At 41.1% G+C, this 25003-nt stretch overlaps 1 protein-coding gene across 4 annotated transcripts in view; it reads right to left on the bottom strand.

The window, feature by feature from the left end:
- ubr3 (ubiquitin protein ligase E3 component n-recognin 3) overlaps positions 1–25003 on the bottom strand; it is a 323662-nt gene that overhangs the window by 254204 nt on the left and 44455 nt on the right. For all 4 annotated transcript variants that reach the window (XM_067987503.1, XM_067987502.1, XM_067987501.1 and 1 more), the window contains exons 11-18: positions 21925–22011; positions 17663–17728; positions 15679–15768; positions 13973–14101; positions 13775–13827; positions 13538–13671; positions 10378–10465; positions 3313–3452 (exon numbers count right to left, since the gene is read on the bottom strand). In XM_067987503.1, the coding sequence (XP_067843604.1) occupies positions 3313–3452; positions 10378–10465; positions 13538–13671; positions 13775–13827; positions 13973–14101; positions 15679–15768; positions 17663–17728; positions 21925–22011 (787 nt within the window). The remainder of the gene's footprint in view (positions 1–3312; positions 3453–10377; positions 10466–13537; positions 13672–13774; positions 13828–13972; positions 14102–15678; positions 15769–17662; positions 17729–21924; positions 22012–25003) is intronic.

A 25003-nucleotide genomic window follows, 5' to 3' on the forward strand; every position in this document is an offset into this window, starting at 1 on the left:
GAGGAGGTCACCTGCACCACCAACATATCGCCCACCTGCATACAGTGCAGGAGGTGCTCCAATGACCTAAGTAGGTCAGCCAAAGTAAGTACACTTACTCATTCCCCGACACTCCGTCTGCCACATCACCACCCCCACCCCACATCTCCTTCTGCACTGCCAACACTACTCTGTCGCATCACCCCTCACACCCACTTAAACCTCATCCTCATCTTACCTGCACTTACTCACCTCGCCAGTACTCATCCTGCCACTACCACTCAACCCAATCCTCATACAATCTGATGGCTCTATCTCATACTCACCCACTCATGCATCTCTTTCACAGTCAGCCTCACTCAACCTGCCACTACCTGTGCTGCAGCCACAGGGCATGAATCACATATGTGCAGTAGGAAGCGTAAGGCAAACGTGTCGTGAGCATGAAGGGGATGCACAAGGGTGTTTGAGGGTTTGTCATGGTTTTTACTTCTATTTAATTTCTGACCAACTCACATCACATATTATATTGTCACCACTACTGCCACGTCTTTGCGAATCTTGTCTGGTTTGTGCAACAATGCCCTTTCCTGAGGATCACAATGAAGACCCACACCGGATGCCACCCATTGCGTCACTGCAAAGTGGGTGTACGTGTATTTACAGGGCTCTTTTGTGCAGACGACTGAGAGACTTCGGCAATGTCCCCGGTGGCACCCTGGAAGGATGCGGAGGAGAAGTTGTTGAGGGCAGTGGTGACTTTGACAGCGACAGGTAAGAAGATGGTGCTCGGGCCAGCCGGGAGCAGCTCGGCATCAAGGAGGCTGCAGATGTCCAGACTACATGTCGAGTGACTCTGAGCCTCTGTGTGCACTGCTGCTCAGAGAGGGCCAGGAAGCTGAGCCTCGGTCTGTGGACCCTGTGGCGAGGGTAGTGCCCCCTGCAACGCATCTCTCTCTGCACTTGCCCTCCCTCCTGCTGTGCAGGTGGATGTGTCACATGTCAGAGGTGGACAGCTTGGCCGGCGAGGCTGGTGATGCTGTTCGCCCTCTGAGGAGGTCATGACTGCAGCTACGGCAGCCCCCATTCAGAAGATGTACATCTGAGGGGGTCCGCAAGGTAGGTACATGTATCTGGACCCCGGGGTAAGTGTGCAAGTTGGTGAATTTTATTGTTAGGAGGAGGGTGGTGGAGGCCAATCTTTGTCCAAAGTGACAGAGTGGCCTCCTGCAATGAGTGAGGGTCTCCCCCCACCACCTGTCAAATGGACCTTTGCAGCTGCCACAGGCTGATAGCTGCAACACGTCCATTTCAACTGGGAGTGTTTCCCCCAGTACGGGAAACAGTCACAGTTGTTTCTAAAATCCCACCCCTCCTGACATATTCCCTTAATCAGGTCTGTTAATGACCTGAAATACCAAGATAAATATTCTCAAGTGGCACCCCGCCGGCTTTAATTGCCTGCGGGTGTCCCACATGCGGGGGCTGCGCGCGCACCTCAGCGCGTCTGTGGGGAACCCGGAAGTGGGCGGGTTGGAGCCGGGCTCCCGACCCGCTCCGGGATTCCCTGATTTTCGGAGGCCCCCCCCCCCCCCTACCAAGAACACACCCGATAGCGGGTGCTAAAATAGAGCCCATTGTTGCAGAAAGCTACCCTGAACACACTCAAGAAATTTGCTACCTTTCTAACATGAGCTCGTCTGCTTATCCTAATCAATATGAAAGTTAAGATTCCCCATTAAAACCACTCTGCCTATGCTACATGCTTGTCTAATCTCTGCATTTACAAATTCTGCCACTTTACAGTTGCTACCAGGGGGCCTATACACAACTCCCACTACAGTCTTAAATCCTGTACATACACCCCCAGGTATCTCTTTTCTTGTACCCTTTTTAAAATTATACCATTTAGTTTGTATCGCCTCATTCTTCCTATCAAAATGTATCACTTCACACTTCTCCGCATTAAATTTCACCTGCCATGTGTCAGCCCATTTCACCAGTCTGTCTAGGTCCTCCTGAAGGCTGTTACGCCATCTGCAAACTTTGAAATTTGACTTGCATACCCAAGTCTAGGTCATTAATATAATGGGGGACACCACTGCACACTTCCCTCCAGTCTGAAAAACAACCGTTCATCACCACTTTCTGCATTCTGTCCCTTAGCCAATTTCTTATCCACACTGCCACTCCCCCTTTAATCCTATGGGCTTCAATTTTGCTAAGAAGTCTATTATGTGGTACTTTTATCAAACACCTTTTGAAAGTCCATTTACACAACATCAACCACACTACCCTCATTAACCATCTCTGTTAATTCAAAGAACTCAATCAAGTTAGTGAAACACAATTTGCCTTTAACAAATCTGTGTGACTTTCTTTTATTAACCCATATTTTTCTAAGTGCCAATTAATTTTGTTCCGGATTATTGTCTCAAAGTTTCCCCTCCACCGATGTTAGGCTAACTAGTCTGTAGTTGTCGGGTTCATCCTTCTCCCCTTTTTTTGAACAGGGGTGTAACATTTGCAATCCTCCAGTCCTTTGGCACCTCTCCCATATCTAAGGAGGATTGGAAGATTGTGTCCAGCGCCTCCGCAATTTCCACCCTCCCATCCGGACCAGGTGACTTTTCTACTTTGAGCACTGCCAACCTTTTACACACCTCCTCTTTACCTATTTTGTTGAACTATTGTTTTTTCCCCCCCCTCAATGAAGCAACAGGGTTAGTAGCAAAACAAAGAAAACACAAAAATGTGATATATTCTTTATGTAAATATAAAATTAGTGTCCCTATAGACTTGTTTTGAATTGGAAGAACTTGAGCCAACATCTGATAGCAACAAATTTAACAGTAACATGGGAGAGTTACTAAAAAGGTATAAAAAATGGCCAATGATCTCCTATTGGAAGTTTATTTCAAGACAAAACAGGCCTGGTGAAAAGCAAAAGCAAGTCATAACACAATAAAAAATCATGACAATCGTCTCAAACAAACGAGGACAAAACAAATTTGGCAATTGACACGTGTGAACTATATCTACACTAACAAAATGGGGAAAATGAAGGAAACAACTCAGGTTGGGTACATACATTTTTTCTGAAAATAATTTATGTTCAATTGTGATTCTCAGTTGATGACAGTAGAATATCTAATTATTTGAGCAACAAAGTAGATTTGAGAACATTTTGTAAGTCTTTCAAACATCCACTTTTCAATACTTAACATATTAAAATTTTGCAAGCCACATTAACACAAGCAGTCATTTTCCTTAAATATCTGCAAAATTTCAGATAAAACAACTTTAATTTCAGATAAAACAACAGTGACATACCTTTAGGTGTGTACATCCCCTGCTGCATGGAACCTCCTGGTTCAAAGACTGGTGCTTTAAAATCAGCTACAGCAGAAAGCATGGTTTCAAAATAGTAGCTACCCGGAATAATGCCACTCTTTGGGTTGGGATTTTCAGGAATGTACTAATTTAGTTAAGAAAAAATGACTCCTCGAAGTAAACAAAAAAATAAATCATTTGAAAATATTCAAGTTCCAACAAGTCACATTTTTAGCGGAAATAAAATAAAACTCAGTAAATATTCTAGATTTTGAATAAGTGAGGACAGTTTTGAAGACAGGCCCATCCCTGTGTTCCAGTCAGCTTTGCAAACACTAAAAACTTTTTAAAAGTGAAATTTCAATTCATCTTGCTTAATGAATCCTCCTTCCAATTATGTACATAGTTCTTCACATTTTCTTCCTTTGCCCTCAAACAAGAGCACCAACCTTGAGAAATATCACAAGTGATAGTTAGTTTGAGGAGATGATAATGGCCCAAATTTTGCTGCCAAAATAACAGTGAGTTTAATGCGCACACAGTTATTGTGTAAATCATCCAGCAACTTCCGGCAAGGAAGAGATACCTCGTGAATCACCACAAGTTGCTGGATGATTTGCACCACTCCATTTGCCTCGCAAAAACGGCGGCTCGCTGTCAACCTCCCTGTGAGTTTTAGGAAATTGCTGCACTTGCACATTAATTGCCAATTAAACACGCCGCAGAAAGTTAGAGCTAGACTTAAAAGTGCAAGTACCTTTTTAATGACGAGATTTATATTCCTGCAATGCCACTCAACCTCAGAGACCCAGAAAGGGAATAATTGAAACTGAGGAGTCTCATTCCTACAGGTAGTAAATTGTTATAGATTTTTAAAACTTCTTACTTTTCCTTTCTCTATTTTTTGTTCTCTCTATTAATCCAATCTTTCTTTCCGTCTATTTATTTTTCTGTATCTGATTTGACTCTAATTCACCCTATTTCCTTCTCCATCATTTCTCGATGTCTTTCTCAATCCTTAAATCTCATTGGTTAAGCAGATAGACTGCTTAACCAGGCCTTATTTCAGTAAGGCCTTCGATAAAGTCCCCCACAGGAGACTGGTCAAGAAGGTACGAGCCCATGGAATCCAGGGTGCCTTGGCACTTTGGATACAAAACTGGCTTAGTGGCAGAAGGCAGAGGGTGATGGTCGAAGGTTGTTTTTGTGACTGGAAGCCTGTGGCCAGTGGGGTACCACAGGGATCGGTGCTGGGTCCCTTGCTGTTTGTGGTCTACATTAATGACTTGGATATGAATGTAAAAGGTATGATCAGTAAGTTCGCTGAGGATACAAAAATTGGTAGGGTGGTAAATAGCGAGGAGGATAGCCTCAGTCTGCAGGACGATATAGATGGGTTGGTCAGATGGGCGGAACAGTGGCAAATGGAATTTAACCCGGAAAAGTGAGAGGTGATGCACTTTGGAGGGACTAACAAGGCAAGGGAATACACAATGAATGGGAGGACCCTAGGCAAGACAGAGGGTCAGAGGGATCTTGGTGTGCAAGTTCACAGATCCCTGAAGGCGGCGGAACAGGTAGATAAGGTGGTAAAGAAGGCATATGGGATACTTGCCTTTATTAGCCGAGGCATAGAATATAAGAGCAAGGAGGTTATGATGGAGCTGTATAAAACACTGGTTAGGCCACAGCTGGAGTACTGTGTGCAGTTCTGGTCGCCACACTACAGGAAGGATGTGATCGCTTTGGAGAGGGTGCAGAGGAGATTCACCAGGATGTTACCAGGGCTGGAGCGCTTCAGCTATGAAGAGAGACTGGGAAGATTGGGTTTGTTTTCCTTGGAGCAGAGGAGGCTGAGGGGGGACATGATTGAGGTGTACAAAATTATGAGGGGCACAGATAGGATGGATACTAAGGAGCTTTTTCCCTTCGTTGAGGGTTCTATAACAAGGGGACATAGATTCAAGGTAAAAGGCGGGAGGTTTAGAGGGGATTTGAGAAAGAACTTTTTCACCCAGAGGGTGGTTGGAGTCTGGAACTCACTGCCTGAAAGGGTTGTGGAGGCAGGAACCCTCACAACATTCAAGAAGCATTTGGATGAGCACTTGAAATGCCATAGCATACAAGGCTACGGACCAAATGCTGGAATATGGGATTAGAGTAGACAGGGCTTGACGGCCGGCGCGGACACGATGGGCCGAAGGGCCTCTATCCGTGCTGTATAAATCTATGACTCTATGACTGTTGGTCTCATCATTCGCCAAAGTCTCAGCTGCCCCTTTGACCTTGCCACGCTGTTACTAGCTCGCACTCCCAGCAACTTGCAGTGCAAAATATTTTTGAGCTGAAGGGCAAGGGAAAAAGTCTAATACCACGAGATGCCCCCTCCTGCAAAATCTGGGCCATTATGTTTCATTTTTAAAAAATAATATGCAATGTTTCAAGAAAGGTTACTGGATAAAAGGTGCCACAAACTGGTAGGACACAGGCTTGTTCCTCCTTCCCATGCAGCTAGTTCCTATACTTGTCTACACTAATCAAAAGATGCACTGGAACAAGAAAAACAGTGGAGAATGTGTCTTTTGCACCTTCGAGACAACGGAATGTATGTCACGGAGGTGTTGGGGGGGGGGGGGGGGAAAGAGAAGAGAATTCTCTCAACACACCAATAATAAAAGCAATCCAGTAACACATACCATTAAAGCAATCTGAATAGATAAAGGATAATCAATCTATATTAAAAAATTTACATCTGTGCACACACCTCCTGTCTGAGCCACTTGAATTCTTGTTGTCCTATTTTGTCACACTTTTTGTGTCAAACTTGTCCATTATAAATTCCGATGTCCACATTTGTAATGAAAAACACCTATGTAAGCTCATCACTCTGATTGCATAATCTGACTACCCTGTAGTGCAATATGGCCACTGGCTTCCCACAATTTTCTTAAAAGGCTTTCTGAATAATTTTTAAGCCACCATTTCCTCAGTAACTGAAATGTTTCAAGTCCAAAATAAGGGTTTAAACAAAACTTTTTAAAAGTTCAATAAATACACTCACAAACATGATTAAATTTATCAATCGAATTGTCTTTTAAGGCATTCATTAAAGTTTTTACTTGCAGGCCTCAGCCTTTCCTAAAAGCTTGAGCTTGGACTGTGCAGCTTGAGCATGCACAGTGTACCTAATTTCCCAGGATATATCTGTACTCTTCAGTCATCTATACGGAGGAATATTTTTTCTTTAGCTACTAGAAATTTCTACTTAAGAGTTTTACTAAATTATTTGAAGAAAAGGTGGAGGACGAATTTCAAAAGCTTTACCGAGGTAAAATTCATAGAGATTTTTTTTTTAAGAAGAAACTGCGCATGTGAGAGAAAGAAAAAATAACAGTGTTGTGATCACATGACTGTAGCTTTCATTTTCTGCTCTATAAAGTTTTGAAAGTGAAAGAACAAAATAGACAGATACAAATAGACGCACAGAGAAAAAATACAGACAGACGGAGGCACAGAGACAAAGACAGATAGAGAGGGGCACACAAAAATGGAAGAGCGTGAAAGAGAAAGAAAGACACAAAGACACAGGAAGATGGGGAGAGAGAGATTCAGACACAAATGCACACAAAGGAAGTCAGAGAGAGAAAAAGATACACACAAATACTGTAAGAGGAAGATAACGAGAGAGCAAAAGAGGCAGAGCAAGTGCTGATTGATCTGTTTGCAGCTGCCCTGATTCTAGCCTTCAAGCAGTGGCCTACCTATCAATCTGACCACCCTTTTTTTCCTAATATACCAGACCAGACCACACAGGTCAAGTGAGGAGCAGGTAGGTAGGTATCTGTCACCTAATGGCCTTAGTTTACAAATGTTAACAAAAAAAAAACACAAAATTCATAACACAGGATGCAAGGACAATATGGATAGGAAGTGTGCACCATACACAAGACTTTAAATATATTTTATTAGATTTTACAAGCCTTGCATTTGCATACACTTCATGTAAGTGTCACAAGAGAATGATTTTTTTCCCCTCAAATTGAAAATTCAGTTTTGAAGACTCTTCTGAACCACTTTTGATTGTTAAAGGATTTTTTTTATTTCAAAAAACTGGGGAACTACTTAAAATGTTCAAATGTACATTGTTTATGAGTTAATTTTTGTTTGTTTATTGAATTTTACATTTATTAAAAAATTTCTAAGTCAGTAAACTCAATAATATCACACTTGTTGCTTTAAGACAGAAAATAAAGACAGGAACTGCAGCAAAAGTGTGGGAAGGGGTGCCTGACGGCAAAAAAAGCAAGTAGTTGACAGGACATGGGAGAAAGCGGTTAGGAGAGACCACAGACGAGAGATCTGAAACGGGCCACGGGTAAGTGAAATTCCATTCTCTTGGCACCTGCTTCCCCCACAAGCCTGCTGGACTCTGTCCAGCAATCTGCCACATTCTAACATCCAATTCTGCCACACACTGTCCTTCCATGGCCCTCCCCACTCCAGTCCAACTAGATCCCATGCACCCTTTTCCCAGTATTGCCCTCTCCATTTCCAGATCCAAGGAACTGCTCTGTGCTCACAAAACCCTACACCACATCCACAATTCCCCTCTCGTTGCAAGATTTCCCTCTCCAATGCTGCCAGATGTCATGATCTCAGATCTGGTCCCAGTTTTCCCATAACCCCCTCTATGGTAGTCCCAGAACCACAGGCCCTCTCCTAGTGCTTCCAGATCCTTGACACCCCCCCCTTCAAATTTCTGCTATATTCCGAGACCCTATTCCATTATTTCCAGATCCCCAGTACCGACAAATCCATGTCCGTGATAATACCTCCTGACATAACACCTGTTCCTGAAAATAACATGAGCAATGCTACAGGAGATTTGTGAGTAAGACAAATAAAGTTTACTTTCTACCACCTGAGTCACCAGATAACAGGTATTTTTGACAAACAATGTCAAACAGTTCAACTTTTGATAGATATGTACATGGGAGTAAAATTCATAGAATTCACTTGCGAGAGGCTGTCAAGTTCACTTGCCCTTCATGTGATCAAACATCATATGGATTAATTTGCATATTCCCCTCATTGACCTTTACTATATATACACACATTGAGAAAAGCAAATTGTGAAATACATGTATTCTGTTGATCTTCTGCACAGGAGGGCTAGAGAAAGAGGAAGCAAGGGAGATGCAAAGAAATCATTTTATCACGTTAGAGAAGGCAGACATGCATAATGGACATAGAAACATTTAAAAAGTAGAGTGGGAAGACAAGTGCTAGCAATTTCTATTTTTTTTTAAAAAAGCAAATTACAAAAGCTAATAAATCACCCTTAGCATTGCTTACAGTGAGTTGGAGGACACACTCGTCACAAATATATATGGTTTTATGGTAGATATTGTCTCCAGCTCAACATGACTAGCCACTTGAATAAGCAGATCTAACGTGTCCAACAACCTGGAAAATAGCTTTACTGCCCACTATCTAGTTAAACGATAGCAAGACCTGGGATCGTAACATTAAGACCTCTCATTGTGTGTATTGGATACTATAAATCACACATGCATTCTTTTATCTTTTCAAAAGTGAACTGAAAAGCCTGCTAGTAAGATGAGGTCAACTGCAAACCAATAAACTTCAGCAAAGGATAGCAGGATCAAGTGGGGACAGGCTGTGCAGGCACTGGTGCAACTTGCAGAGTTAAGAGTTAGAGAAACTTAGGTGTTTGGAGCCTGGGGTTGTTGTGTCAGATGGAAGCAAAAGGGAGCTCAGAGGGAGTGAAACAGGAGGTGAATAGGGTCTGAAATCTGGCATTTGGGAGAGGGAGTTGGGGCTGTAGCAGAACTGGGAAGGGTGTGGTCTGACAGCATTCAGGGGTAAAAGTGGGTCTGCAGCTTGGCAGCACTAGAGTTTGTACAGCCCAATTTTATTTCTGAAATCTTCAATGCAGAAGGAAAAACACATTCAATTTAATTTATTTACTTGTTGCAGCAGCACAGAAAGAGATTGTACCAGGAACACAATTTTAACAGGCATATATAAAAATGGCAGCCTAAATGTCTCCAGGCTGTGAACGGAAGTGAAGCATGCTCACAAGGCCAGGAAATATTGACGGGAAAGCTTAGAAAAACACTCCAAAACTCAGAACTGAGTTGAATGCCAGCTCAAGCTCCAAAGAAAGCACCAAGTCTGTACAGAAGAGACTCCTAGGATAAAATAGTTACGTCTATGGATAGGTTTAGTGATTTTTTTTTAAAAGTTGGAGCAAAATTGTTTCAGCAATTTGGTTGGTCTGGTGGATGCTTTCTGGTTTGTAAATGGTATCTCTGGGGAAAAAAAAAGTAATTTTATTGATGGTTTTGTTCTGGATACTGATCGTCGACTAGTCTCCATGAATGAAACTGTTTTTGATGGCAACGCATTTAGTGAATTGGATATTTGAGCCAAATCAGCATAATTAACTTAACAAATAATGATTATTTGATCCAATCACGAGTTCTTTTCTAAGAAAATGCAGCACCTTTCAGAGCTGTAATGGCTTTGCAAGGTGTGACACTATGGACATACACTAGAAGCTAGATTTAATTAAACAGATAAGACAGATGAATGTTAGAGGTCTAGGGCAGATAAAAACAAGCGATGGTAGCATGCAATGCACAGCACTGAACTTTGACCTTAAATATGGAACTCGACCCACCATCAGGAAGAGATTACCCAAATGCATAAGATACGTGGTTTCCTGAAGCTGAGCAATGCCAAACAGCTCCAGAATTACTTTACATTTTCAGTGGAAGTTTGATGTTCTAGTAATAGACTTAAACATCTTTCAAACTGTAAAAATTAAACCTAAAGCATTTCAAGAAAAATAGATACTATAAAATATGAACCAATATAAGAGTAAACAACTTCTACATGAATAGAACCAATTTTTATATTTCCAGACAAATTAAGATATTAGCAAAGTGTCCAATTTGAATACTAGCAGGACCACGCTAAATGTTTAACTAGCAAAACTAAAGCCACATTGTACCAAATTCCGAACTGCCTCAAAAGGATATTAACTCTAATAAGGTACTGTGTGTTCTGTCACTCATGCAGAGCTGTGCTACCATTTCTGACCTCAGGATCTCATCATCTGACATCCCTGAAATAAAAATGAACGAATGTTAAGGTACTGATCAAATCTGCAGATGAATACAAGTTGTCATTTTTGACACAAAATTTATTACTGCACAGTATTATACAGACTGTAGTTCAGAAAATGAAATCATCTGACTCAATACAAATTTAGTGCTATGAAACTAGTTACAATTTACTGAGGGATTTGGCATTTGCAGAGTGCAATGAATGAAAAATACTTTCATACTTCCTTGCCCTTCAACAAGATTTTTAAAAGGTAACTACAAAGATTCAAGAATCAGATTTTTAAACATTTCTTCAGGTTATATAGATGAGTTTGGGATTCTACCAGATATGTTTTTATGTTCTTAAATGAAAACTATTACTGAGATGACAAAGAACAATTAAATTAAATATTCAAACTATATATGCAGGCTGTGCAGGCAACTTTTCAAGTTGCCAGATTGTCTCCTAACGAAGTAACAAGTTAGCCAAAAATCCAGGTGACTTAAAATTCTGCTAGCCAGTATATAATTAGTCCGTCATTTATTTCTCCCCACGAGTCTTGCCATATTGCTGCTTTCTAGCTGCTTATTTAGTACTTGCATTAGCTATTGAGTTTTGGTTTACCTCCAGATATTTACATTATACTGTCTCGTTTATACAGAATACTCAACAGAGGAAAATGGAATAAAATAAAGCCAGATTCTTGGTGTTTTGTTTTAATAAAATCCTGGTGTCCTTTCATCTCCGTGCAGTCATTTTGAAAAGAGCAAGACATTTCAACAGCATGGTCTGAGCTGCTTCCATAAGGCAGCCACTGAGTGGACCAAAGCCAGTAATCCAAGTTCTAGTTATATATAAAAGAGACTTTTCTGTCTCAGAGGGGCGGCTCTTTCTAAAGATCCTGGGCCTGAAAATGAAATTATGGTACCGTGGATTGATGGAGAGACCGCCAAGGCACTGATGAACTAGCTCCCCAAATGGAAGAGCAGAACAAGCCTCCTGAACTTCAGCTATTAATGGCCAATGCAGCTCCAGGTAATAGTTGCCTGGAATAAGGACACTCCCACAACCCCTGACTGGGTATGGAAGCAAGCACAGCCCTATTTTCTCCCCCTCACACACCATCCCCATCACAGATCTTCAGAGGCCAAACATCTAGAAACATCCCATAGTACAGTTAGCATCACTGGTTTTGAGAAAAGCCTGCATCAAAGTTTGGGCTGGTCAGCCCTCTTCCACACTATGCTGCAACCAGCAATATCCTAGAGGCAATTCAAGTGGCCTCACAGCATAGCATAAGGTATTACTGAGATAGCCAACCTTTTGCGTAAGGAGCATCATGATCTTCCAGCAAACTATCATACTTGACAATTCTTCTGTCTATATCTTAACACTATTTCCAGTTTCTTGCTATGCTTTCCAAAACCCAGCAGTAAACAACCCCTTTAGAACTGTACCCACAGAGCACAAAGTTCACCCACAGACATCTTCCTCCACTGCGTTCCATCTTCCATAACACCAGAAACCCTTATAGTAACCAAGGGGAAAGATCTGGACTACCGACTAAAATGGGATGAATGGAGGGACACAATGGAGCAGACTCTCATGACTCCACCAGCAACATAATTCTGCACCACATATACCTCACCCAATAAAGGCTTCAAAAGTTCCAACCAACCCCAACAGTGCTAGCAGAACTACAATCAGAAGAGTACACCCCTCCCTCTCTCTCTTCGCCCCACCCACCCAACCCCACCTCCAGGCCTTATGAACATTCACCGTGGCCACTGAAGTCTTGACATGCTTCTATATCAGCATGCCCAAAGAGCCCTTGCTAGTACAAAGCATCCTCCACTATCAGTAAACATGCAAAGCTCCCATTCTTAGTAGCTTAAAAGGTGACTCCCCCAGCTGTGGTAAAGCCTTATGCCCCTTAAGAGAAACATATGGATAAAGCACCTGAGCGAAACTTGCCAATCCGAGCCTGTGACACAAAGAATATGCCTAGAAGTAGGAAGGCCCCAGTTGTGAAATCCGTTTCTGCAGGCATACTCCACCAACTCTTCTGCAGACCTTGCCTAACTCCACTCAGCTGCAGAGAGCCAGTGGCAAGGTTTGAATTACTTATTTCAAAATTCATAGTGGTTCATTTTCTTGAAGTAATTTTCAGCATTTTTTTTGATGTGAAAGAACTCATTTGTTCCACTGCATAGTTTTGTATGACCACCACCATATGCCTCATTTAAAATCCTAACTTATTTGTTTGTTCTTGGGGCTTGGGTGACCCTGGCATGGCTGATTTTATTGCCCATCCCTAGTTTTCCCAAGATGGTGGTAGTGGGCTATCTCCTTGAACCGCTGCAATTCTTGTACTGATGATGCTCTCAGAATGGTGTTTAGTAGGAAATTCCAAGATACTGACTCAGCATGACCATTGTCAATTATACATTTATATGATGTACTCTTGAGGCTGCCCAAGAATTAACAGGAGTGTTAACTTCAACACCCAAGAGTATAAAATCCGACGGCAAATTATCCTAGGCCATTTATCATCTCCCAGTACTTCCCACTGAACCCCACTCCCACTTTTTTTCCCTCTTCTGAAGGCAATGACTGATGGCAGTGTATAACTCCACAGGCTATAGCAAGCCTCAAGTACCTCACTCAAATGGTAATTTTTGGGTTAGCATCAGCAGGCTATACAGACCATGAGGGCATCGACACACCCCTTTAACAGAAGCCACTGAGCAGCTAACAGAAATGGGAACCCTGGGCATTTTTCCCCTCCCCAAGTCCAGGGACAGGAAAGCTAACTATAGTAGAGCTAACTTAGCACAGACCAGGGACCGAAACTGGGGCATTCCTGGTCTATATGGATCAGAACCCCACACAGTGCATTTCCTTGCCAAACTCAGTAGTGCTGGGAAAAAGCAGAATTAATCAAGAAAATGTTTTAAAAGCTGATTTTTTATTTAAAACTTTCTGAAGCTCCCAGACTAAAGAAAATAAATAATAGACCACAACTGGAGGGAAGTGGGATCCCCACAAAAATCTGATCCATAGAAATAAGTAAATTCAGGTATGACCTTACCTAAATGAATGCGAAGACTCAGTAAAATGACAAGGAAAGTTAAGGCTCCCTCAAGCATAGATCTTTCATGTTCTGTATCAAGTACTGCATTTTGATGCTGTGATGCCATTGTCAGTACATCCACCACTTTAAATCTAAACAAAAGCACAAGGTTACACACAAAGGTAAAACAGTCATTAGTAAATACATATCCATATTTATAACAGCTTAGCCTGGCACATTATTTATTGTGCTCACCTTTCAAAAACAGATGAAACAAAATAATCTGGGTCCAGCCTGGAAGCACAAACCTAGAAGAAAAAAATTGATATTCTAAAATTAATTTTACCTTCTGTAACAATAAACTTAAACAATTTGAACATGCTGAATCAAAATTCCAGCACATACACTATACTTGAACCACAGCAAACCTTAAGACATCAAGTATAAGCATACCTGCAGAAGGAAGATATCTGGGTCAATCATAGAGTTGCAAAAGTGGGACTGCACATAGGTCATAGCCTGCCCTTTAATCTGCAGACCATTTCTAACCCACATGTTGCTGTGTATTTCTGATAGACTAGCCTAAAAAAACAAAAGTACAATAGGCACTCAGTTGTTAATACACATATATACTAACCCATTACATGGAGACAAAAGAACGAAAACACACACACACACACACACACACACACACGAGGCCAAAATTCTGATCCTCAACCCTGGCTTAAATGCTAGGGGGAGTAGTTGGTGGCAGAAGATGGGAGATAACCTGCATTCTGCCTTGTTCAGAGAAGGCCAGAAAATTCCAGTGGTGGGTTGGTGGGGAGGAAAACCTGGGCAGATCTTCCATCTACACCCACGCCCGGTGGAGATGCCGGGCTTCTCCCAGAAATTCTATCGAATCCAAAACATTTCTATTTTTTCAGATATACAAGCACTACTTTTTCACAAAGCTCAAATTTGATGAAGATTGACATGTATCTGCCCAGTTTCAATTCAACTGCCACAAGTTAGAATGATTTCCTTCCCATGGATAATTCAAAACTTTTATTACAACATTAAGGGATCACCTGTAGTATTGCTTTATAATAATGGGGCAGTTATATTATTTAACACAACATATTCTCAGCATCACTGATTTCCAATGACTGAATAAGTCAAATTCTGTTTTTTGTAAACTGTCCATTTTTGCATGAAAGTTGTGAATTAGCATCATATACTTCCTTACCCACATATTGCTTTGCTTAACTGAAAATTCAATTAATTTTTTTTCCTTAAAAAAACTCTCAAATAAACCTTCCAGGATAACAAACATTTTAAAAATTCATAATTACAATCAGACCAATGTTTTGTTGCTCCCACAGCTAATCTCGTTTCTCTCTCAAGCTAACTCTCGCATGCTTTCCCTCTCTAGTGTCTCTAAAAATGTGAAAAATTAGCTGAATTTATTGTTTTGAAATTCTCCAGGTGGTTTCAAAGTCATTTTCAAACAGAAATGCTGTCACAGAATGAGAAAATGAAGCTTGTACTTGGAAAATCCAGAGAAAAAGCTACTGATGCATGCTTGGAAAGTCTACAAACTGCACATGCTCGGGTGTGGTTGTTCAACTTGTTCTGGGAAAAAAATATCCAGTCCAAGCCCAGGCTTTTGAGATAGGCTAGACAGGCTCAAAGTAAATATTTTAATGTAGATTTTAGAAAACACAAAAAACAATTCATTGGATAAATTTAGTCAAGCTGTTGTGAAACAAATAACTTTTGATTTGTTTTTAGTTAAAACACTCTTTAGGCGATTACAATTTTCAGTCAGAGAAAAAAATGGCATACAAGAAGACATTTTTGATTGGCCTTTTTCCTTTGATTTGTATGTTCTCCTGACTGGTCATTCAGAATTGGCAGTTTTCACAGGCCCTTAGTAATTCCTCCTTGGTAGTTTTACACCTGCTTTCTTCATACATTTCCTACCCCTTCAGTTCCAATTTGCCACTGTTACATCTAGAGCCAATCAAAAAAGTGCAACAAAAAAGTGTGACCGGAAGTGTAATCAGCACCAAGCACTACACTTGTAGGAAGCATACCGTGTAGACTTGAAGTTGGTGGCAACAAGCACCTCAATACCTTACAGCTTAAATTACATGCAACAAGACAGATGAAAGTACCTGAATTTGAAGTGGATGAACCATCATTTTCATTAGCATCTCTTGATCTGGCAAAAGTGAATCTAGATCCAGTTGCTGACATCTAATAGCCTGTAAAGTGGTCAAAACATCAAAATATATATTATAGTACTCTGAGGATATATATTAAGTTTATCCATTACTACATCCATTATTTATCTTGCAATTAACATTTGACATTCTTATGACAAATTATAAAAATGTTGTTTGCACTGAAGTGGCTGATCGCGGCATCGAGAAAAGGGTGCGATCAGCAGAAGGTTTGCCCAAGGGGACGTGGGGAACACTCCTGCTCCTCCTGGCTCAACAGGCGTGCTCTAAAAAACACTTACCTTCTGGAGCCGGCTGCTCCCATCTCCATTACGCTGCCAGGTTTCCCGAGCCCTGGGTAACCCTGCCAGCAACTGTTAAATTTAAATCAGGTTCCCAACTGCACTGTGGGAACCTGATTTAAATATTATAATGAAGTGTCCCGCCTCTCCAAGACAGGACACAGGCAAGCCAGGCAGCCGGCCACTGTAAAAATGGCAGCAGGAACATACACACAAGGTCGGGGTCGGGTTTCGTGATTTTAAGTTTATACCCACCCCCCAAGGGGGTTAATATCAACCCTATTGTTGCCAATAGGCTTATTTTGCCTATTAGTACCAATATGCTACAGGGAAATATAATTTCACATTTAGTCAACGTTTTAATGGTTTGCAATACCATTTTTGTGTAATGCTCTCAATTCAACTCAAGTTGCTCCCACCATTACCAGTGACAGACTTTTAGTGAGAACTACAGGACCCTACTTTCTTCAGGTACAGCCCACTTTGAAAGGACATAATTCATATTTGTATTGGGTTTTTTTGAAGTGGACATTGGGAAAATTCAATATCTACTCACAGCTATGCTTTAAATGACTAAAATTTTATTGAATTAAAAAAGTGACAATACAAGTGGGTGCAAGAATTTCACATAGCAACGGGAGTAAGCCATTCAGCCCCTCGAGCCTGTTCCACCATTTAATGAGATCATGGCTGATCTGTATCCTAACTCCATTTATCTGCCTTGGCTCCAAATCCCTTAATACCCATGGCTAGCAAACATCCAGCGATCTCAGATTTAAAATTATTAATTGAGCTAGCATCTACTGCTTTTTCAGAGAGTGTTCCACACTTCTACCACCCTTTGTATGAAGAAGTGTTTCCTAATTTTTCTCCTGAATGGCCAAGGCCAATATATCTTTCCAAGGCCAATATATCTGTTCTAAGGTACTGTGCCCAGAACTGTACACAGATGTGGTCCAACCAGGGCTTTGAATAGCTGCAGCAAAACTTCCTCCCCTTTATATTCTAGCCCTCTAGACATAAGGGCTAACATACCATTAACCTTTTTGATTATTTTTTATACCTGACCGCTACATTTTAGTGTGTACATGGACCCCTAAATCTCTTTGGACCTCCACTGTTCACCATTTAGAGAAAAACTATTCTTTTTTGGTTCAAAATGGATGACCTCACACTTACTTGTGTTGGAATCCATCTATCACAGTTTTGCCCTCTCACTCACTCAATGTCACTTTGTAATTTTACGCTCCCTTCTACACTACTTACTGTGTCACCATCAGCAAACTTGGATATATGGCTCTCTATTGTGTTAGCTAAGTCATGACGACCATCACATTGTACCGGGGTAGTTTTCAACTTAATCACCTGGGCAACAACCTGGCAGAGCAGATCGCCCACCTGATTTTCGTTCCACTGACTGCAACGGAACGAAAATAGGGCAGGTTCTATAATGGGCAGGCGATGAAATTTGCCAGGTTACTGCCCAGGCGACGAAGTTGCAAATTACTCTGTACACTTTAGTGACAGCACTTGTACTTCCATGATACCAATCTTTGAACATGTGGAACAGCTTTTACGTTATTAAAAACTGTTTATTTATAAAAATAAAGATACCATTTTGAATATGACTTTACCTTGCTCAGAAACATAGCATAGTAACGATGAAGAGGCAAGTGAAATGTAACCTGGTTAGGAGCAGGCTAGATTAAAAAAAACAAGAATAAGAAACCAATCTGAAGCTCTTCTACATATTACCATCAAGTTTACTTTTAACACTTGAAAATAAATATCGTTCCTAACATTACAAAATGCTACTCAAATTTATTATAGACCATGACAACCAATAGAACACAATTTCATGCAGGGCAGAACTGAATGGGTCAGGCCTAAATGTTTTTGCGTCAAAATGCATTTTATACATTATCAATAGGATTACATCCCAACTGTTGCATAAAAACATCAGGGCATGCACAATCCAGGACATTAATAAGATTGCCTTTTGGACAGCGTTGTGCCACAGAGTGGTAGGATGCGAGTTTGCACCCATGATTCTCCCACACGGCGAGTTCCTGATCTGGGCTGTGCCATCACAGTAAAAGAGAATAATGAAGACAGTATATCAATCTTTAACAAGTTTCAGTCTGGGGACAAAAAAAACATTAGAACTGTCCACAAGTATACGTTGCTAAGGTTTTCACAGGGCAGCTAGACCATCCTGATGTAACTCTTAGCCGCTTGCTCCATAGCAGCATTTACCAAGGCTTCAATCTGAACATCTTTGCGGGAATGAATGGAATTAATCAGGTAGAGGAATTCCATGGCTGAATCAGATATGTGTTTTTAAAATCAAATTTCCAACTTCAGAGCAGACCATTTGAATTTTTTTATTAAATCTTTAAAGTCTCACACTGAAAGAAACCCCTTATTTACACCAAAATATATGTATGAGAGAATGCATTTGGATTATAAAAACATATTGCTGCAATTGAAATTAAAAGGAGGCTTTTTTGAAAAACTCCCTTTTATGTCATGTTATGCTACCCATTTTATCCATGAGAGCAGGTAAAAAACCTGTTCCCCAGCCTTTACTGTTAAAATCTATTGAGGCCATAGGTTTAAAACATACCTCCATTAATGTATTAGTATGAGCAGCTGAACAATCTGGGATCTTAAGACTTAAAGAATTGATGTGGGAAGTCCCTTTTTATGAAGTCACAATCAGATTTCAAGCACCTCCCTTCCAAAAGACAGATGCTTACATTCATTAATGCAAATACCAGCATACAAGATTCAGGGTAAACAGACATAACTCAGTTCTCTCCAAGACAACTAAGTCCAACCATAAAAGTTACTACTTGTAGAGTCCAATGAGAAGAATGGACCATGCACCTCACATGTCTGTTATCAGGCTCCAGATTGGCACTGGGCAGTTATCAAAATTTTTGCATTTGTCCAATTTCAAGTGCCTCACTGAATGCAAAATCACCTGACCACCATAACACTGATTAATCAAGGATGGACACAAGAACAGTAGGCCATTCAGCCCCTTGAGCTGTTCCACCATTCAATTGGATCAGGGCTGATCTGTACCTCAACTCCATTTACCCCGCCTTTGCTCTTTTTCCCTTGCAAACCTTGCGTAACAAAAATCTATTGTTCACAGTCTTGAACATTTCAATTGACCGAACCTTTTGGGGGAGCAAGTTCCACATTTCCACCATCCTTTGTATAAGAAATGCTTCCTTAAGTCACTCCTAGGTGCCCTAGCTCTAATTTTAAGATTAGGTTCTCTTGTTCTGGATTCCCCCAGAGAAATAGTTCCTCTGCATCGACCATATCGAATTCCTTTATCATTTTAAACACCACAATTGGATCATATCTCAGCCTTTTAAACTCAAGGGAATACAACCCAAGTTTATGCAACCTATAATGTCATAATTTAAGCCTTTAAGCCCTGGTATCATTCTAGTGACTCTGGGCTTTACCCCTTCCAAGGCCGATCTTTCCTGAGGTTTGGTGCCCAAACAGAACACAGTACTCCAGATGGGGACTAACCAATGCCCTGTACAACTGATACATATTAATGACCTGGACTTGGGTATACAGGGCATAATTTCGAAGTTTGCAGATGACACGAAACTCGGAAATATAGTAAACAGTGAGGAGGATAGTAATAGACTTCAGGAGGACTCAGACAGACTGGTGGCATGAGCAGACACATGGCAGATGAAATTGAATGCAGAGAAGTGTGGAGTGATTCATTTTGGTAGGAAGAATGAAGAGAGGCAACATAAATGAAATGGTACAATTTCAAAGGGGGTGCAGGAACAGAGAGACCTGGGAGTGGATATATACAAGTCTTTGAAGGTGGCAGGACAAGTTGAGAAGGCTGTTAAAAAGGCATATGGAATCCTGGGCTTTACTAATAGAGGCATAGAGTACAAAAACAAAGAAGTTATGCTTAACCTTAAAAACACACTGGTTACGCACCAGCTGGAATATTATGTTCATTTCTGGGCATCACACTTTAGGAAGGATGCCTTAGAGAGAGTGCAGAGGAGATTTGCTAGAATGGTACCAGGGATGAAAGATTTCAGTTATGTGAAGAGACTTGAGAATCTAGGGTTGCTCCCCTTTAGAGCAGAGAAAGTTATGGGGAGATTTGACAGAGGTGTTCAAAATCATGAAAGGTTTTGATCGAGTAAATAAGGAGAAACTGTTTCTAGTGGCAGAAGAGTCGGTAACCAGAGGACACAGATTTAAAGTAATTAGCAAAAGAACCAGAGGCGACATGAGGGAAGAAATGTTTTTTCAGCAAATTGTTATGATCTGGAATGCACTGCTGAAAGCAGATTCAATAATAACTTTCAAAAGGAAATTGGATCAATACTTGAAGTGGACAAATTTGCAGAGCTATGGGGGAAAAGAGCAGGGGAGTGGGACTAATTGGACAGCTCTTTCAAAGAGCTGGCACAGGCACGACAGGCCAAATGGCCTCCTGCTGTGCTTTAAGATTCTATGATTCTAAGTAACTCCAAGTGTTCAGCTATTACAGATAGCCACTTATTAAAGATCTTGGGTAGAGGGGAGAGCCTCTGATGACTGCACTGTGTACTTATATGACATGCCCACCACTTGAATGTATAAAAAGGTCCTTTTTATGGGATCCCTCATTTGCAATACAGGACAAAAGAATTAATACCACTCACTATAATGTCTGCTATATTTTCCCCCTCCACTTTTGGGCCCCTGTGCCACACAGCATTCCAAAGTCTTTCCCTCAATGCCAGTCAAGCTATTAAGCTGCTGAACACTGGCAACCAGGTGGAGATTTGGAACTAATTTAAGTATTCCAGTCTTGGATAACAAACTGTCTGTGCCTGAGAACATCATTATCAGCCAAGTACAAAACAGTACCTAGCTGGAACAAATGATTGAGTTTGGATATCTCCTCAAAAGGACCAAAACAATGGCAACCTGTACTGGTCCCTGAAGAGCCAACTTCTGACAAAATGTACTGGTGACATCAACTGAGTGATTTTCTGGCAAATCTGGAGACATGGAATAGCACGTTGCCACGCAGCTGAGAAAATGTTATTTTTAAACATACCTCCTGTAACAACAAAAACAACTTGCATTCATATAATGCCTTTAAAGTAGTAAAACGTCCCAAAGCGCTCCACAGGAGTGTTATCAAACAAAATTTGACACCAAACCACATATATTAGGACAGGTGGTCACAGAGGTAGGTTTAAGGAGCATCTTAAAAGGAGGAGAGACACGCAGAGATTTAAGGGAGGGAATTCCTGAACTTAGGACCGAGGCAGCTGAAGGCACGGCCACCAACGACGGAGTGATTTTAAAAATCAGAGATGCGCAAGAGGCAAGGATTGGAGGAGGGCAGGGATCTCGGGCTGGGGGGGGGTTGTAGGGCTGGAGGAGATTTTGGAGATAGGGAGGGGTGAGGCCATGGAAGTGTTTGAAAACAAGGATGAGAATTTTAAAATCTAGATGTTCCCAGACCAGGCACCAATGCAGGTCAGTGAGCATAGGGGTAATGGGTGAACGGGACTTGGTGCAAGTTTGGATACGGGCAGCAGAGTTTTGGGTGAGCTCAAGTTTATGGAGAGTGGAAGATGGGAGGCCAGCCAGGAGAGCATTGGAATAGTCAAGTCTAGAGGTAACAAAGGCATGGATGAGGGTTTCAGCAGCAGATGAAGGTAATAAACATTATATTTCTTTTTTTTTTAAATTTGCTCAATTCGGGAGTGTACTATCAATGAAAGTTCTCCATTACAACTTACCTTCTTTAACCACATGTACTTTATTTCTAATTGACAAAGCTTATATTCAATTTAATGTATTTTGCAAACATACTGCTCTATTTCATCAGTACCTCATCAACAAAATTGATGGCATCAAACCAATCCTGCAATGCATCTAGGCAGTATCTGACCACTGTTCTGGTGTGTTCTTGCGTCTCCTACAAAGGAATTCACAAAAGAATCCTAGTCAAATTACAAGATTGTTGAATGTCAATCTAATTCAATGCAATTAAGCATTCAGCAATGACAATATTAATAACCTTGTATCTGCTTATTTACCAATCATTTCTCTATTTCACCGGTTACTGATTAGATTGCTCACTCTGACATCATCATGCAGGTTGCTCTGTACCATTCGTCCTCCAAATCAGATGGCTTGGATAACTAAATGAATGTATCAAGAATACCAAGTAAATGTTCCTATCCCTTTATGCTTTGCTTTGAGGGGTGACTATAACCTCCAGGCTACCAGTTTTAACTTCCATCTTACCCCCACTTTCAGCTACTCTTTCCCTGGTGCATTCCCATGCAACTGTGGCAGATATAAGTGTCCATTTTCCACTACCCATACCATTGTAGAGTGCCAAAAACCCTCATATAGTCACAAGATACATTCAGATGAAGGTGGTCAATGCACCCATTTAATTATATTCTTCCAGAATGTCAACTCTACTATCTTCCCATTACAACATCCAGTTCTTTATTAAATGAGTCCAATGTCCTGGCCTCAAACATTCTTTCTGGCAACTCATTTCTGTTGTTGCTCATCCTATGTAGAAAATACTTCCCAACATCTGTCTTAAAACTGCCCTTTATAACCCTAAACCTGTGCCCTTTTGTCCTGCAGTATCTAAAAGTATTGTTTCAGATTTATTTTCTCTATCCTGTTAAGTATCTTTTAGAACTCCATATGAAGGTCCCCTCAGACATATTTCTTCAAGGCTGAAGAGCCCTACCTTATCGTTTCTCATAGTTTTTCCCTCAGATGACCCAAGATCAGACTCATGTACGCTGCCTCTAGGACCTGGATTGCACCTTTATATCGTGGAGACCAGAACCGCATGCAGTAATGCAGGTGTGGCCTGACCAGGTCCCTGGAGAGATTCAGCAGAACTCAACGCATTTGGCAGTATAACTGTTTAATGCCACCTGGTACTGCCTCAGCTTCAGGTCTCTTGCAAGTTCTAGCCCATCCATGGAGTACATGCACTTTTTTTTTAATCAAATATACAGTATCTTTCATTTGTCTGTATTGAACTTCATTTGCCACTGATCATCCAGCTGCAAAATCTGTTGCGTTCTCTTTGGACTCAGGAGTTGAGATCTTACACAATCTCCTTTACTTTGATGTTGTCATAGTAGGTACAGCACAGGAGGCGGCCATTCGGCCCATCATGCCGGCTCTTTGAAAGAGCTATCCAATTGGTCCCATTCCCCTGCTCTTTCCCCATAGCCCTGTAATCTTTTTCCCCTTCAAATATTTATCCAATTCCCTTTTGAAAGTTACTATTGAATCTGCTTCCACCATCCTTTCAGGCAGTGCATTCCAGATTACAACACGTACGTTAAAAAAAAATGTCTCACGTCGCCTATGGCTATTTTGCCGATCACTTTAAATCTGTGTCCTCTGGTTACCAACCCTTCTGCCACTGGAAACAGTTTCTCCTTATTTGCTCTATCAAAACCGTTCATGATATTGTACATCGCTATCAAATCTCCCCTTAACCTTATCTGTTCTAAGGAGAACAACCCCAGCTTCTCCAGTCGCTCCACATAACTCAAGTCCCTTATCCCTGGTACCATTCTAGTAAAGCACTTCTGCACCCTCTCCAAGGCCTTGACATCCTTCCTAAAGTATGGTGCCCAAAATTGAACACAATACTCCAGCTGAGGCCTAACCTGTGTTTTTTTTAAAAAAAGATTTAGCATAACTTCCTTGCTTTTGTACTCCATGCCTCTATTAAAAAAAAGTATACGGGATCCTGGGCTTTCTTAACAACTTGTCCTGCCACCTCCAAAGATTTGTGTATGTGCAGCCCCAGGTCTCTCTGTTCCTGCATCCCCTTTAAAATTGTAGCATTTTGTTTATATTGCCTCTCCTCATTTTTCCTACCAAAATGTACCACTTTACATTTCTCTGCATTAAATTTCATCTGCCATGTGTCTGCCCATTTCGCCACTCTTAAGTCCTCCTAAAGTCTGTTGCTATCCTCCACATCGTTTACTACATTTCCAAGTTTTGTGTCATCTGCAAACTTTGAAATTATGCCCCCTATACCCAAGTCCAGGTCATCAAAAAGAGCTGTGGTCTTAATACTGACCCATGGGGAACACCACTGTATACTTCCCTCCCTTCTGAAAAACAACTGTTTACCACTACTCTCTGCTTTCTGTCTCTTAGCCAATTTCATATCCACGCTGCCACTGCCCCTTTAATCCCATGGGCTTCAATTTTGCTAACAAGTCTATTATGTGGTACTTTATTAAATGCCTTTTGAAAGCCCATATACACAACATAGAATCATAGAAATTGACACAGAAGGAGACCATTCAGCCCATCATATCTGTGACATCAACCGCACCACCCTCATCAACCCACTCCGTTACTTCATCAAAGACTTAAACTACCTTGACTGGAGACTGCAATTCCTGGTCATTTATGTATACTAGGAAAATGGAGTCCCAGCACCTAACTAAATGCTGTGCCCTAGGTCCCCTTACAACTATTATTTGCTTCCTTCCTTTCAGCCAGATATTAATCCACATCAATTTTGCAGCATTGATAATAGCTTGTGAGCGTGTCTCTTGTGCAATACTTTATCAACCCCCTTTTGGAAATTAAGGCACACTGTGTTATATAGCTTCACACACCCTCTTCCCTCAGCAGGTCACCCACTCAAAAAAGTCTTCCTTCTTGCAAAGCATAAATTTGTTTTTCTTCCAATTGAGCATATTGCAATCACTGCTGATGGTGCAATTTCCTCTACATTAAGGAGACCAACTGGAGGATTGCTTTACAAAATGTCTCCATTTGTCCACAACTGTGATTTTTCTGTCTCTTAAACTGTATTAACCAAGCTCAACATAAACTTCAGGTACAGTACTTCACCTTTCTCCTGGACCTTTCTTCTGGTCTGAATATTAGCATTA

Source organism: Heptranchias perlo, chromosome 7 (genome assembly GCF_035084215.1).
Source record: "Heptranchias perlo isolate sHepPer1 chromosome 7, sHepPer1.hap1, whole genome shotgun sequence".
In the NCBI taxonomy this organism is placed as follows: domain Eukaryota; kingdom Metazoa; phylum Chordata; class Chondrichthyes; order Hexanchiformes; family Hexanchidae; genus Heptranchias; species Heptranchias perlo.